The following is a 17,773-nucleotide window of genomic DNA, read 5'->3' as shown; positions in this document are numbered from 1 at the left end:
GTTTCTGCATAAAATAATGCACCTAATTAATTGCAGAGCATCAATGATGTTAGAGATGGATGGGGACCAGGGAATCATTTAGTTCAGGAGTTGATAAAACTTTTCTCCTCTTTTAATTAGTTTTAACCTTTAAGTTTTTAAAAGTGTAGTCAACTAGGTGAGAATGGTAGGGGGTGTTTTTCAACACTTCTATAAACTCAAATTTTAGGCTTTTCTTGGGAGTAAAACAGGATTTTCACTGTGTTTAAAAGGATATTCCCAAGTTGCCAAAAAAAAAAAAATTCTCTTTCCAGGTTTCCCCTCTGTATTCTTCTAGCCAATTTTGCAGCATAAGGACACTGGACACGTTTTTGTTTTGTTTTGTTTTCTTTTTTAACTAAAGAAATCCTAGCAACTCAGAGTATCTGCAATAATTCCCCGCTCCCTAAAAGGGCAAGATTGTAAATATTTTAGCCTTCTTGTCCATATGGTCTCTGTGCTACTACTTAGCTCTGCTGCAGAAGCATGAAATTAGTCACAGATAATAGGTAAATAAACAAAATGGCAGTGTGCCAATAAAACTTTGTTTACAAAACATGTGGTTAGTTGGATTTGGTCTGGAAGTAGATAAGTTGGCCAACCTGACCTAGTCCAGCCCATTCATTTTAAAGATGAAGAAACAGCACACAAAGTTCACTTGCTTGGACAATTTCATATAATTGGCAAATAGCAAAGACAGGAGTGCAATTTAGGTTTTTAGATTTCAGTCTAGTAATGCTTGTGCTAGTCCATACCACCTATAATCTATCATCACTTCACACCCCAGGCATTGATCAGAAAATACAAACTCTAATGTCAATAATTTCCAGAATAAGCTGTTGTAACCAATGAATCCAAGCTGCCCTTTGGGTTGTCTTTCATATTGTATTTCACATATATAAGCACTTTATGAACATCCTTGAATTCATATTTCTCACTCCCTGAATTACACATATTGCCTTTCTACAAGTTTTCCTCTCCACATGGGAAACGCTATTTGTTACACTACTTCTTTATGGGGTGGTGTATCATGCTTTGTCTTTGGATGCCCCGACATCCACACCCTTACCTGACACTTAATGCCTGCCAGGCTGCAGGTACATGTTTCTGGATCACAGAACACTCTGCAGTCACAGCCGCAGTCCTCCCGTGACAGGCGGATGGCTCGCAGCTCATGCTTTTCTTCCACATCAATCTTCTTCACCCCAGAGGCTCGCAGCAGGGCTCTTCGTTTTTTCGTTGGCAGGGGTTGTAGAAAGAAGTACTCGTCTACTTCTGTGTTGTCCAAATCAATATCATCATCGGAAATGTCATCCACTGTAAGAGTGCTAGCTTCCTCAGATTCTACCGTGCCATTCTTAGTCATCTAGAAACACAAGGAAGTACATAAAGAGACAGAGCTCAAGAGGGTCCAAAGTCCCCACCTCAGCACTTGGTGAGAACCAGCTGATATATATCATCATGCCCCTGTAACCATATTGTGTGTGTGAGTTCCATCATTTACTTTTATTTTTCTCCTTAGGAGAAGTCACAACAAGGAAAACCAAGGCATGGAAACTATGGGCTTTTAAAAATGTACTGGTCACAAAAGATGGATAATTGGAACTCTCAATCTCCTACAGTCAGTAGCTACTGTTAGAGCTTGAGCCAGAATGTTGTGAAAAAGACCAAAGGTTCCAGATGCTGTCCTTAGACTCAGTTCAAAATGGGTAGCTCTGATGTCAGAATAAGCATGTCCTGGTTCAGAGATGACAGCATCTTAGTGGAAGCCATCACCAACTAAGTCAGCAAACATCTTGTCCTTGAGATAATCACTCTGACTTTTGGACTTCAGCAAAACCATGCATGCAGGAAACAAAGTTGTGCTGTGTTATGCTATTGGGATTATAAACATGATTATCCTAGAGAACATTCCAAGGATGAAGACTTGATATGAAGTAATCACTCAGGTCAGTGTGCTCTTAGAGGACAGTGCTCATGAGCTGACCACTGAAACGAAAAACCAGGCCCCCAAAGGAGTTCAAGTGAACCTTTGCCCAAAGCCATACCTTCTGCATAATAGCTCATGTGGACAGCCACGCCTCGAATACCTAGGAGTTTTCTACTGCTATTTATATTTCTTTTCTAAATTAATCTCATCCATCAGTAAGTCCTAAATCAGTATTTCATTTCTGACTATTATACCACCACATATTGTTTCCTTCATAAAAAATATTTAGAAAGGAAAGTTTACTCTGAATATCAACACAATATTTACTCTTAGGAAGAGAAAAAAATGCAGAAAATCCGTAAGAGATAAAGCATGGAAGAACTAAATGGAGAAGCTATTTGGGTTCTTTAATTTTTAAGAATTTATTACTTTCTAAATTTCATTCATTATAACTATTACCATACTTAGTAATCTTAACAGTTCATTCATTAATAGTTAAAATACACTAGTGCCATTAGACACCATTCTCTCATCCTCATAGGAAAATGTCCAATAATATTTAATACTGTAAAAAACCCTCAAGATGGAGAACTGTGAATGTATTAAAGAACAAATAGAATATTTTTGAACTTTGCTGTCTGGTAGAGAAATTTTCACCAAGGAATCACCACAGTATCAAGTGCATATTCAAATACATTACTAAGAGTCCCTGAGATGTATTTTCAAAAACTACTGAATTATATTTCAGAGCTTAAATCTATAATCTTACAAAGGTGGACATTCCCCTTTACTGGGCTATGTTTCTTGATATGATCCTCAGTTCCTTTCTTCCCTTGGCAATTTCTTTGTATACATGTGTATTGGTTAAACTGTGACATTCATTATGAGGATGTTACTTGGATTGGTGGTGGTTATCACTTTTGTTAATTCTTACTAACAAGTTGCACATTTCTATGTGTAAGATCCGATTTTCTAAGAAATCCAAGTGTATAATTGCCTCACATGCTCAATCTTCTGTGACAGGCAAAGCTGCATGAACAAGTAGAGAGTGTTCCCTTTCCCATCTTGTCACTTTGTGGCAATAGATTTATTTTAATTAATTCTTGGCTTGCTTATGTGAACCTCAGCAAGCTTCTGAGTCCATGGCACATGTAGACACTCAGCACTTGGCTAGTATGACTCATTTTAATACTTCCTCCCCACTTCATCTCCATGTTCTATAATATTTAGGCTTCCTGGTATAATTGGTAATATTATAACACCAGTGAGACCTCCAACTTATATCAATGGGTTTAGATGTACAAAATAATAATGGTTGTTATCAGACAACACATAAAATCTAAAAATCAAGAAAAAGTAAGATTTTAGTGAATATGTAAAAGCACAAAAAATTTTAAGGCAACAAACAACCAATTGGCGTCTAAGAACTAAGAAACAAACATGTATCTTAAATAGACTACATATATAGTTTACTCCAAATATAACTGTCTTTAGAAATAAAATCTGCATCTCTCATTTACACATTCTAGAATTATAATTATTCACTTATTGTAATTTCATTTTAAAATACAGATTCAAGTAAGAATCTAAAAGTCCTTCACATATAGCTACAAACTGTTTTTCCTCTTGTTCAATAACCTATAGGGGCTTAAATCTAGAGTTTTAGAATCGCACATTGGTGTTGAAGTGCTCTGGCAAGGTTTTCTGCTCACCTCTTCAGCATCATTTCTTATGAAGACTGGGAATATTCTACTTCAGTCTGGTCAATTGGCTTATCTTCCTCTTGTTATGGTTCCTGGTTGGTGTTGCCTTTGAGACTTTCTCTACTATGACCTTGCATAGACAGATTGTGCCCACGGGTTTCTTTAAAACCCAGGCCCAAACTATTGAGTTTAAATGCTCTTTAATATTGGAGTACTAAAATGTTATTTCCAAATGTATCTTCCCATATGGGAGCAATAGGAGAAAAAGTCAAAGAGCTCCCTATTCTCGTCTACCAATTCACACCTGTTATGCTCTCAAGATCTGGTGTAAAGGAATTCAGGGAGTCTTCCAGGATTGACTCAACTATTCATGCCAGCTTCTTTACTCCATGTCCATCTCCATGCATAAGAACATTCATGTTGAACAACATTTGTTCTCTCTTGGCATGAATGCTACCTTTAAATGTATTTTTCCAATCTCAAAATAGAATAATTAAAATTTCAGATTTTAGTTCATCAAAAGCAGCCTCCTTATTTTATGCATCAATGAAGCTCAGAGTCATTTTGCTCTCTTCAGGATGTACTTATAGAACATAATTCCCTGTATCCTATTTCAATATGCTTCTCCCTACATCTCATAAATTATAAGTTTCTTATGGTACCTAACACAATGCTGGGAGTCTAACATTGAACCAAACACAATGTGTCTAAAAAGCTATTTCATCTATAAAATAACATACCCTGTAACCTGTACTTTCAAATGCATGCCCATTTTTGAGGTAGAAATCTTCAATCTAGGACTTGGACCATTTCTCACTTTGTGTTCTTTCTCCAAAAATAATGTTCAAAGAAAATGAGTAAAAACTGTGGTTTAGGGGCACTATCAAATAATCCTGGCCTTTAAATCTGCTTTTGTTTCTGCATGTATATGCATATGAAAGAAAGAGAAATTGGAGGTAGAGGTGAAAGAGGTGACAGAAACAGGTATGAGACATAAAAATATTAATAACAGTTTTGACTGTGTGCCAGAAACTATTCTAAATACTTTACATGATTAGCTCATTTAGCAACACAAAAATCTCATGTGATATATACTATCATTATATCCATTTAACTGATGAGGAAACAGGCACAGGAACGCTAAATAACATGCCCAACATCACAAGTAGAGAGAGTATACGTTAAGTCATGATCTAAGACATTTGACTTTAGAGCTTGCACTCCTAACACTATCATATGTATATGTATACATATATAATTATATATTCTCTTTTACATAATTAATATTTATTGAATAGCTGAATAGCCTTTAATGATTATTTTGTATCAGTCACTAGGTATGTGGTATATATGACAGAGATCTTAATTTTAATGGACTAGAATAATGAGTCAAGGAATCTGGAAATCTTAAACCAGTTCATAAGGATTTCCTAGCTTAGGGAGAACACAGCATTTGAGAGTATGTATGATGGGCACCTACAGATAGGGCTGGCAGTGGAGTGAAAAGGGAAAACTTCCATAGGAAGCTTAAATCTGAAGGTGGACTGGCAGTTAGATGAACAGCAGAGAGAGATGGTATCACTCCCTGAGCAACAAGGAGGCCTGCTGTGCAGCGGAACATGATGCATTTATTGACCTACAAAGCATACAGATGATTAGGCTTGGGTGGAATCACTCTCTTTCTTGGTCCATAAAGAAAGAACTAGAAAGAAAGAGTAGCTCCTGTTCATCTGTCTTTAGCCACTGAAAGGTGATAAGTAATAACTTGACTCATGATTTGATCTAACGATCTTTATCTTATATTTTTCCTATATATGTTTACCTGTATTGCACAGTGAGGATCTTAAGGTCTGTGTGTGTGTGTGTGTGTGTGTGTGTGTGTGTGTGTGTTGCCTTGATCCAAAGATAACATTGAACATGAGACCTGGTTCTTGGGCTACTGGGTAAATTGCCTAGACTCCCTCCACATATTAAAGTACTATAACTTGCTTTAGACAGATATAATTCAAACATCTTACTTTTGCAAAATTATACCCACTGATAAGCATGAGAAAGCAATTTTTGAAACCCAAAAGAGTACACAGTACACAGTTTTTCACAGGCATACACACCCGAGGAATAGGATTTATTATTGTAAGATTCAGTGGAATGACTCCAAGACTATCATTAAGTGCTCCCAAATAACCAATTCAATGCAAAATGATTACTGAGAGGGTAACAATACTGAAAATGTAGAATGGCTAAAATGCTAAAAAAAGAAACAAAACAAAACATGAAAATAGATCCAATTCATCTCAGCAGTGAAGTTGTATATTTAGTAGGAAAATCTCCTGCTTCTTAAAAAATTATGAGCACATGTAAAAATGAGAGTGGAAATAAGAGTGTGCAAAATGAATTCAGTTCTACAAACACTGATTACTGCCTATTGTAACAAAGGTGATGCTGTTGAAGAAGACCTGAGCCACCACATGTTGAATATCAAGTGCTGAGCTTCATACTTTGTATAAATTATCTCACCTAATTTGTACAACAATCTTATGAAGTAAGTATATTTTTGTAGTTGGGAAAATGGAAGAAAGTGGAGCATGGGGAAGGTAATTTAAAAAATTCATTTTGGGGTAAAAAAGTCTTAAGGGTTACAGTAGAAAATTTGGATGGAAGTAAAATAGCATTAGGTTCCAGCCACATTCCCAAAGCTTATCTCAGTACACGGGGTAGGAGATAAAGAGTAGTGCACGTTTCCTTAGAATTAGCTCAGTCAGAAATAAAACGTATGATTCAGTCACACAGAACAAGAGCTCAAAAGAGGGGAAAACAGAGCGAGCTGAAGAAATGGCACCTCATCAGTCAACATTTGCTTTGGGTACCTATCTTTTGAACATGTGGACGTGGTTTTTCTAATTGAGATGGTGGCAGGAGAAGCTGATCAAAGCTGATTGAAATAATATGCTATTCTTTTCATTTTCTCACCCAATTCATTAATTTTGAATTGCATTTAACTGGTATTAGCTCATTCCTTAACTTTGCTATAATACATGAGTCAATTTCATGTATAATTCCCCTATCATCCTATGAACATATTGAGAACAGAGATGGTCTGTCTTGCTCACTAATGTATCTCTGGTACATTGATAATTGTCAGTCTCATAGTAATTGGTTAACAAATATTTTGGAATGAATGAATTTTCTTAATCATTACACTGTACTGCCAGGTTCTATACTAGGTACCAAGGTTTATAAAAGCATGACAGTTCTACCATCTAAGGAACTTCCAGTCTGCTTGGGAGATCATTTAACAGATACGACCTAGTGTAGCAAGTGCATCAAAATATATGTACAGGTTATAGAAGTAGCAAGGAGGAAGAGAGAATTAGATTAAAAAACAAAAAAAAACAACAAAAAAAGAAGACTATGTGCAAAGACACAAAGCAGAATTATTTACTTTGTATTCTGATTCCATAGTCTCTTTCAAGGAAGAAAACATTCAAGCCAGAAATGAAGACGAGACATGTCAGGAAGGATTTAAAGCAAAAATCAGGTGGAGAGACAATGAAAGCACACTCAGCTGTTTTATGTAAGAATCCCCAGTCCCAGACAATTTATGCTTTAGAACAATGGAGAAGCTTGAAGTTATGATTGCTCAGCCTAACATCTGTGAAGACTCATGGGGAAAGGAATTAAATGATGATCAAAATGGCAATGAATTGTTTTTTTTAAAAAAAGCTAATTCTGGATAACAATATTCTAGAAAGAATTATTTAAACAGATGGTTTCAGTACATGGAATAGAGGAAAGCAGTGAATACGAAACTATTGTCTGGGTTCACTGCAGAGAAAATATCCATTTTGAAAATGAACTTCATGCAGAACTTCAACATATAAAAGATAAAAGTAGGAATGAGGTGCACAGAGTCCTGGGCCTGCTGACCTGTTCCCTGATTTCAGACCTCAAGGATCACAGTTGGAAAATCAGAGCTTTGGTACTGAAAATTTCTTATTCTTATCTCTGAGACAAAAATCTAGTCCTGAGAATTTCTCACTTCTGAGTTCTGACAAAATTTCGTTTGCTCTTCTCATTGAAAGACGAATTAAACTGATTAATAAGAGTATGGTTGGATGTATGAAGTTTTGGTTAGTTCAACAGTGAAAATACCTCTGAGTGACGCTCCTCCTGTTTTACACCACCATTGAGGTCAGGAATAAGGGATGTGGCAGCTTTACATCCTATCAGTACCAGTGGCCCATCCTGGCAGAGATTCTCAGTAGAGGTCATAGTGGGTTGATGTAGGAAAACTTCTTTTCCTCTTGAGGATCACTACTCTGACAGTATATCCCAAACTTGACCCTGTCTTATGAAATACAGTTTTAAATCTATAACCTGGATGAGGACCTAAAAGGCAAGCTTACCCCACATGCAGATGACAGTATCATGTTCATTAAAGTTAAATTTTAAAAAACCTATTTATTGCTGTCTATTCTCCAGTACTAAGGAGGGTTCTAGACCTGGAGGTTTTATGAGATTTCAATTACATCATAATGCAAACTTGGTTTAAGCTTGTTTATTCATTGTTTTTGTTTGTTTGCTTGTTTTTTTTTTTTTTTTTTTTTTTTTTGTTTGGCTTTTTTGCTTACTACCAGCTTAATATAAACAAACAAATTCATCAAGCTACCAAAAACTACTGTAACCTTAGTTATATCCATGGAAAGAGCATCTACAACTTGGAATGATGTAACACATTCCTGTGTTCTGGATAGATCCCATCCAGAGTACCAGATCAAGTATCTTATTTTGAGGTAGACATTAATAAATACCACTGTATGCAGAGGAGGAAAACCAGAGCAACAAAGAAACTGAAAATCATGCCCTAAAGGATAAATGGAAAGAATGAGGGATGCTTTATTCTACAGAAGAGAAACACACAAATCCCATAAACTATCTTCAAATATTTGCATGTCTATCAACACCATATTCAAATCCTTGGAATTTGGAATATAAAGAATTATTCCATGTATCTCGAGAGTAGAACTGGAGTCAAAAGATGTGCTAAGATAGCAGTAGGTTGCTCAATGTAAGGGAGAGTTTTCTAATGAATAAAGGCATGACTGAAATGTGCTACTTCAAAAGAGCAGTGTACTCTTGGTCACCCAAGATGTACAATTACCTGCTGGAGAGGACAGGATACATATTTAATAAAAGGAATTCTTGGTTGTGTTGTATTAGCTGGACAAATGACCCACTCTCTAAGGTCTCTAGCAATCTAAGGAAAACATTCACAGTACTTTGATATTCAGTCAAATCTTAAACAGTCTAATTTCCTACTTCATTAACTGTTAATTGTAGGTGGCAAATTTGAACAATTTAATTATGCCTTTGAAAAACCAGGAATATTTTGCTTGTTTAGTTAGGTTTTATTTATTCAACAACCTGAGGTGGGCACAGTGGCATGCCTCTGTAGTTCCGGTTACTTGGGAGGCTGAGGAAGTAAAATCACTAGAACCCTAGGCAACAAAGAAAGATCCCAATTTCAAATTAACAAAACAAAACAAATTAATTCCAACAACCCAAAGTCATCAGGACTCCTTGAAATACATATTACTGCAAAAATCACCAGAAAGGATAATATTAACATATAAGACACATGGCTAAAAAATATTGATAAGCTATAAATTCATTTATCCTTCCTTTTGGTTTAGACCAACACTTTCTCTTTTGGTGGTGGATAATAAATCAGGAGGAACCCAGTAGCATGCTGCTAAATATTTAACAATCTATACTTCTAAAAATATTATAATTTGTTGTGTTTGCCAAGTTTCATGGTTTACATACTGCCTTCATAGCCAATTTCAAACTTCTGTTGGGAAGAGAAGTATATAATCCACAATGATAAGCAACTTCAGCAAGCTGGCTCCAACACACCACTGGATGTCCCTACATTTAAACCAGGAGAATCAATGCAATTGAGTTTCCTGAACTAAAAAAAAAAAAAAAAAAAAAATCAATGTTTCTTATATAGGAAGAATGCAAAGATTTGATTACATAAGTCTAATTGTATCTTTCCAAATAAAATACCAGTGATGTGCTGAAAAACATATTCTTAAATGTATTCCATATGTACCAGGCTGAATTCCACCCAACTAGTCCCCATCACTTTGGTTAGGTATATTTTTTCTGTACTTTTCAGAATAGGTTGTATGTATGGTAGTGCAAGTATTTGACACAGCAAAGATTTCCACTTGGTGTTGAAGCAGGCCTCTACTTAGGGATTCATTCTGGAAGCTTTGACAACAAGTATGCTCTGAAGTAATTGCTATAGAGTCTAACAGAGAAGTTCTGTAAGGATAAATGGAGTTCAAAAATACCCTGACCCCAGACAAAGATATATCTAGTAAAGAATTACAGAATAGTTTCTTAAAGCACACATCCCAAAGTGTTGAAATTATGGGTTTGAGATGTCATTCAATCATCTTTCACATGTCCCTATTCCCTTTCATCTCTCAGCACATTTAAGATCTTTACCTGGAGATCTAATGACAAGGCTTTTGAAGAGATACAAGGGGGAGGGCTGGAGGTGGAGTAGAAAATTAAAATATTGCATGAGTTAAGTTGCTTAATGAATAAAACAGTAATAAATCTCAGATATGGGGTTAAAGACTTACATAGGGATGTTTTAAGAGTTTAGTCTTAAAAGAATGAGTTAAAAATCTGAACTTATTCATTTATTTTTTAGTTAGGAAAGGGGAGACAGCAACCATGCATTATTCAAGGACTATATGACTGAGAAATTGAAAAAAGAGCACAACTCTGGGAAGCTATTGGATTTGGTAACAGGAATAGGGATAGATCCTTAATCTCAGAAAGCAAAGTAGAACAACCTGGGTTGCAAAATCATTGAGAAATAGAGGGAAGTCAAAGCTGTGGAACCTAAATTAAATTTCCTAAAATAAGGTAGTAGAATCCAGTAAGATAGAACCCAGAGGCAATGCGAATGCCAAGCCTCCTACTTACAAATGGCTGCCTAATGCATTTTACAGATACATGAGAAATGGAAGTAAAAACTAATTTAATTGTTCAACAATGTGGTGCCGATGATGAAATCTAAGCACTTAATTTGGAAAAGAGTATAGTATTAAGATGACTGCATTGATTATTGTGAAGTGTATGACATGTGTGAATGGGCTTGACAGAGAAAGAAAATTGTGCTCTGTAATTTAGAAATCCACAGCTAGTTATTTCTTCTAGGAACATGCATTTTATTCATTCAGTTTTTTTTTTTTCTCACTAGTTGTTTATAGACAATGTTTAAAACATCAACACCACCAACAAAAAAAGACACACTTAAGTCCCCTGAATAGAATTGGATTTGTTCTACAAAAATAATTGTATATATGATTTATATACATGTATATATGATTAGGTATATATATATATATATACCTAATTTAGATGACTTACTAAATAAGAAGCAATTTTACAATCAAAATCTAAATTTCTATTCTTATTTTGTTTCCAAAATATTTATTATGAGGAAAGTCTACAAGTGTGTATGTATATTTTTCCTTTTAGTCATTTTTCTCTATTAAAGCATCACTGGGAGAAGAAACACTGAATAAATAATTCCCCAATTGGAACTCAGTAAAGATGTCCTGGAAAAACAGGAAGAAACAGTGAAAGGGAAATCTTCTTTATTTTTTAAGATGGTTGGTTCTTAAATAAGTGGCAGGGAAGCTACCCAGTTCCAATCCATTGAGTGTCCCTTGGCATTTTGCCTGGGCTCTCTCATGAGGAATTGGTAATGTTTGACTTGTCAGATGCTACCTCCCCTCTGCCCTTACTCAACAGATAGTAACTCCCAGAGGATCATCTCAGGAAAAATCCAAGGGGGAAAAGTTTGGCTCCAACAATTCCTGAGTTCCACTTTGGATCCCTCTTCTGTACCAGTGATCCTCTGCCTAACTCAAAATAATGGAATCAATGTAGACACATTTGTTGTCTTACTTATCCCAGAGGAATATATGCTTCAAAACAAATGTCATTTTAGGTAATGAAATTTTAAATATCAGAGTGAAATTTTTAGATTCCTAATGTTTTACATAACTAATTTTAGATTTTGTACAATTAGATCTCAGACAAGTACAGTCAATAATGTTTTTTAATCATAAAAGTTAATATGCTAGAGGAATTTCAATTAAAATATACAAGTTTTTCTCCATTAATTCATCCCAGATTTTTGAGACAACTGGTCCACATTGCTGTGATATTTTAACTTCATGTACCATGTGTTTCTGAATATTTCAAATGCATTGAGGCTAAGCTCAGATCACTTCAGAATCCCGTTATCCTTTAGCTTGGGATTCATTTGGAAGTAGCAATGAAAACCAAATGTGTTTTGTTTACATCTTTGCCAAAAAGGAAAACTGCATGTTTCCCCTTATTAATAACAAACTGACATATGACATCCACTCAGATGGCTGCCTCCAACTTCCGACACTAAGCACTATTTTAAAAATAAATCAATAATACGATGTTCTTTGTTGTTTCTTCTTTTCTTCTTTAGCTTTTTATTTTTTTAAAGGCATGGAAGTATCTGTATACAAATATATCAGAGATGTACCAGACATATCACTGCCTGATATGGAGGAAGGATGCTGTAGGTTGTGGCTTCCCCTCATGTCCATCACATGCACTAAGCATCTGAAAAGTTCATCACAGTCAATCTTCTGGTTCTCATATAAAATTACAGTCTCCCAGATGTTAAAAACCATTGTATACACTATCAAACCCCAGAGGAGGATGACCCCCACCCCATAGGTACACAGATTTTTTTTTCCCCAATACCTATAGGGGATAATCAATTAATTTAAGAATAGGAAGCAACAAGATAATACAATCCGTTTTCTGAGTGAGCCCATTACTTAATATCTTTGTTTTTCTCTTTTTCCTCAGTTGTAAACATGTTCTGATAATTTACCTATCCCACTGGGTTTCTGTGAGGGTCAAATTAAACAATATTTATACGATGCTGGCAAATAAAAATCATTAATGATTATCTACCATTATTATTTTTCTACGAAAATTTGAATTTGAAGAATGACTTCAGTCTTTGCAGAGGAGGTTTGCAGTGGGTTACAAAGGTAGAGAATGGATTTCAGAAACAAATTTGTAACTGTTACTAAATTAAGGTACATTAAAAGCTATCATAAATCACAAAATAATGGTGTATTGCTATTAGAAAAACTGAAGGGACGTTCATTGAAATACTGGCAAAGGAAATATGAGACATGCTCTGGGCTAGGTTATGCCAGGTTTGATTTAATTGATTGCTTTGCCATACAGTTGGGAACAAGGCACATACATGACTTGCAAAATGTATAAAAAATAAGGTGTTTCAAAACATACCACATCTCTGCCGATTGATTTCACATAGAGATTAAAGTAACAGGTGGCTTATAGTACTTCAGGCATTTACTGAATACCCTTTTTTTTTTAAGTCCTTGGATTACCTAAAAATATTTCACTTTGTCACTAGATAGTGATGCCAGAATATTCCTACATATTGATAGGGTGATGGATCCATACAAACATAAAGGTCTCTGCGTTGACAGAAGACATTTTCTGAATTTCTGTACTTCTCTCCACTTAATCTCTAAAGTGACGCAAGGACAGGAATCTCTACCTAGGTGCCTTCCCAACACCTCTTGAAAACTCAAAAGCCTCGCAAAATCAGTATGTCCAAGAGAGATCTCATTATCCAAACCCACCCCCCCGGAATCTGTGCATCTTCCTGTGTCGCTTGTCATTTCCTATCCTAGCAAACAATACAATTACTTACACCCATTCCATTTTGCAAGCCAGAAACGTAATTGTCATTCCTGATTATCCCTCCCTCTTCCTTCCAAATTCAACCCATCATTAAGCACCATTGATTTTACTTCCTAGTTTTCTCCTTTATCCCTTTTTCTTCCTCTCCCCTGCTTCAGTCTAACCTAACCCGTCATCACCTATCTCCTAGACTTTGAGTTTTCTCCTAACTGCCTAGGTCCCCTCCTCCCCCAACATGGCCTTTCCTGCCCCAAACTAGTCTTACACAATACGAGAACTGGATCACATTATTTTAGCACTCCAACCTTGATCTTAAAACCATTGACTTTTGATTTTCCTTAAGATGATGAGGGAAAAAATGCCTTACTATGTTTTACAAAACCCAATCCACCTCTGTCATGCTACTTTACTATTCTTGCCTTGGCTCCGGTCATATAAACCTCTGTGTGCTCACTGTTCCCTCCTAGTACAAGGCATCTCTGGCTTTTCCTGAAGCCTGGCATTCCTGCCAATTCTCCGTTTATTTACCTCTTCAGATTTTCATTTCACTTCCTCAAGGAAGCATTTCTTGACCTATTGGACCACATGAATTTCCTGTTATACACTTTCATAGTGCTTTACAACTTTCCTTTATAGCACTGAATGGAAAAAAAAAAGTGATTTCATTTGACAACTTGATTAATATTTTCCTTTCCTATTGGTCTGTAAGTTCTTGCAGAGGAAACTACATTTAATTTTGGTTACCCACTAGCCCCCTGGCACAAGTTGTGTGATCTAGCAATGTTCAATAGTAAATATTTGTGAAGTAAATGAATCAATGATATCAAGTAAGTCTCCCATGAAAGACTATACTGTTTTGCTTTAAAAAAAATATGGCTCAGCAGGCAGTCTGTCATGTAAAATGCAGTTCCATCTATGACTATGGAAAAAGGTTTGCTCAAATTGCTATTGTGGAGTTTTGCAAAAAAGTGAGTTTATGACTCTTACCTTTAGTTTTAAGGAGTTCAGCTTCTCCTCCCTGAGGTGCTCCCTCAGCATCTCCCGATGCAGCCTCTCCTGCTCCCTGGCAAACTCGCCAAGGGTGTACTGGCGCACGCTGTTGTGGCGGCTGGACATCCCCAGGGTGCTGCCCCCTTGGCTGGGCACACTTGTGAAGCCTTGCCTCCGGGTGAAGTAGTACACGGTGACACAACTAAAATGCACATTCTTGGTTCTCAGCCGCTTCTCCCTTTTGAGAATGGAGGAAGCTGGAATTGAAAGAAAAAATCCGGTCAACACCAATGGTAACAGTTCTTGGCTGAGGTGAAGAAAATGCCCCTTGGTCTTGAGTCTATTTATGCTCAACACTTTGGGGCCTTTGCAGACTCTAAAAAAAAATTTTCCTTTCATATGCTTTTTTGATCTATGGCAGAGTAGACTTTTAAGTGTTTCTATAAAGGTAGTCCAAACAAACTTTCAGAAATGTTGCCTACATATTTGTGAATTAGTGGCAGAACTTAATTTCTCATTTCCCCTAATTCCTTGCATTTTGGTTTTATTATTTTTACACAAATTGTATTGTATTATAATCAGAAAAGACAAAATACAAACCTTCATACCTTCAATCTTGTTTCTAGAAAAAGATGTTTGATATTAAAAAAATTTGACTGTTTACCAAAATACAGTTACATGAGAGGAATAAATTCTAATATTCTCCGGCATAATAGGGTGTTTATTGTTGCCAACAATTTATTATATATTTTCTGCAGAACTAGCAGAGATGAGTTGGAAGTTTCCCAAGACAAAGAAACAATAAATACTTAAGGAGATGGAAATGCCAATTACCATAATCAGAAAATCATACATTGTGTACATGTATTGAAATGTCACGCTGCATCCCATAAGTATGTACAATTAATGTGTATATAAAGATATATTTTTGCAATATTTAAAAAAAAGAAAGTTCTAAAAATCAATAAAAATTCACAATGACTCACTGGCACTACTCAGATATATTAACAACCTAAACTAACAAAAACAAAATAACACCCCTTTAAACAGCATTATAGACAGTGGGATTTTAATCCAAGTACTGAAAATTGCAAATGCCATAAGTATTTCAGAACTTTTTCTTTTTTTATCATTTATTTTTTTATTTGAAAAAAATTTTTAGTTGCTAATGGACCTTTATTTTATTTATTTATATGTGGTATTGAGAATTGAATCCAGTGCCTCACAAATACTAGGCAAGTGCTCTACCACTGAACCACAACCACAGCGCTTAATTATTTTTTAAATAACAAAAATTAATTATATTTATCATGTGCAACAATTGTGTTTTGATACATGTGCACATTGTAGAATTGCTAAATCAAGCTAATTAACATATCAATTAACTTCCATACTTTTTTGTGGTGAGGATCAAAACCTTTATTATTAGTTACAAGGATAGCAAAAATACACAGAATACGCAGAGCATCAAGGAGAGTCGAGGTACACAGTACAGTTGAGAAAGAGAGTCGTATTATCAACATGACCTTTGGAGCTGGAAGACATGGTAGACATCAATGGGCCTACTACTCCTTTTATTTTATAGTGAAGTAACCCAGGCTAGGGGCTTTGAGTGACTTCTATTTATCATTAGTTACAGAATTAAACATAAACTCCAAAATTCCAAACCTGAAAGATATTCCTACTGGAAAAGGAAAGGCACACTAAAGGAGAAAGAAATAGAATCACGCTATCACGGGCTGATTCTCCCTCCCCACCCCCAGATATATCCAAGTCCTAAGCCCCAGTACCTCAGGATGTAATCTCTTTAGGAAATAGGGCCTTTACAGGTGAAACTAAATTAAAATGGGTTCATTAGTGTGAACACTCATCCAATATGACTGTTGACCTGATAAAAAGATAAATTTGGACACAGACATGGAGAGAGGGAAGATGATAGGAAGAGACAGAGAGAGAAAGCCATGAGGAGAGGGACGTAGAGATTGGGATTATGCCGCCAAAAGCCAAGGTGTATCTGTGGCTACCAGAAGCTGGAATATGAAAGGGAAAGTCATTCCCTCAGAGGGAGCATGATCCTGCCAACATGTTCATTTTGGTTTTCCAGCATCTAGAATTGTGAGAAAAGAGATTTCTCTTGTTTTAAGCCACTCAGTTGGTGGTTCTGTTTTAATGGCATTCTCAGGAAACTAATGCACATGCTCAAGCAGAAAAAAAGAAAGAAGCAAGGAACTGAGAAGCAATTTCTGGATGCCAGAGTAATTAATACATTAACATTTATGGAGTACTTCTTATGGGTTTTACCATGCAAAGAATTTATATGAATTGTTTCATTCTATCCTTACGACTACTTGAGTTGATATTTTTTGTGGCTGCATTTTTAGGAAATTAAGTCACTAAAGGTTGAATAACATGTCCAAGGTCATTTAGTGACAAAACTGGGATTCACTAGCCCAGTAGTGCACATGTCACAGGCACCATGTCACTGTAATTTGAAGCCACCCTAATGTTGATTAGTAGATGGAGACCTGGTTGCATACCCCTTCTGGTAGATGCCAACTGCTGCTGATTTCAAAGATGACCTTGATTTGGAGAGTGTGTAAGCAGTGAAATAAAAGTCACTACAGTATTGCTTTGGATTTACCTAAGAATATTCTTTCAAGGGGCTACAATTTCCTTTGTCTCATTTTCCAACCATAAAATCAAGGCAAATATAGAGAGGCTGCTAGGATTAACTTCATTTTGTGGATTTGTTTCTTCAATAAATATAAATTGAGCATCTACCATGTGTAATGCCCTTTCTAGATGGTTGGAATACATCAGTGAAAAATCAGGCAGGAATGCTTTCCTGCCTATAGCTCCCAATCCATTAATGAGAAACTCCAACAGAATGAAGAGACTCAGCAGATTAGAGTAGGAGAATTATGACATTAGGATAAAAATTCAGTTCTCTCAACTTTCCCTCTTTCCTACTGTTTGACTTCCCCAGAAGAGATTGATAGAAAACAAATCTTTTCAAATATGGACATAATTTATCCATTCATTTGTGTATATTTTCATTAAAAAATACACTCCTGGCAGCAGAGACAATTTTTGAATTTGATTTACAAGCTCTGATCTGCTTCATAACTGTATGTTTAAGTAATCTTGAAACAGAGAAGAATTTGTCAAAATGCAAAAAGATCACTATAGGAAGCAAAATTCAACAATCTGTCCAGTAATCTGCCACCAGATCTGACAACCTCATCTGTCACCACTATACAAGGAAGAGGCTAGGAATAACCTCTGGTGCTTAGATGATAACCTTCCATCTTTG

The 17,773-nt window shown here is 35.9% G+C and overlaps 1 protein-coding gene across 5 annotated transcripts in view; it reads right to left on the bottom strand.

The window, feature by feature from the left end:
• The window catches only part of CSRNP3 (cysteine and serine rich nuclear protein 3), a 214,598-nt gene that overhangs the window by 10,137 nt on the left and 186,688 nt on the right, over nucleotides 1-17,773 (bottom strand). For all 5 annotated transcript variants that reach the window (XM_079134433.1, XM_079134431.1, XM_079134434.1 and 2 more), the window contains 2 exons: nucleotides 14,458-14,717; nucleotides 1,088-1,384 (listed from right to left, as the gene is read on the bottom strand). In XM_079134433.1, coding sequence (XP_078990559.1) covers nucleotides 1,088-1,384; nucleotides 14,458-14,717 — 557 coding nt within the window. The remainder of the gene's footprint in view (nucleotides 1-1,087; nucleotides 1,385-14,457; nucleotides 14,718-17,773) is intronic.

This window comes from Sciurus vulgaris (genome assembly GCF_902686455.1).
Source record: "Sciurus vulgaris genome assembly, chromosome: 3".
Classification (NCBI taxonomy): Eukaryota; Metazoa; Chordata; class Mammalia; order Rodentia; family Sciuridae; genus Sciurus; species Sciurus vulgaris.
Note: the sequence above shows the minus strand (reverse complement) of the source record. Positions and strands in the feature narration are given on the sequence as shown.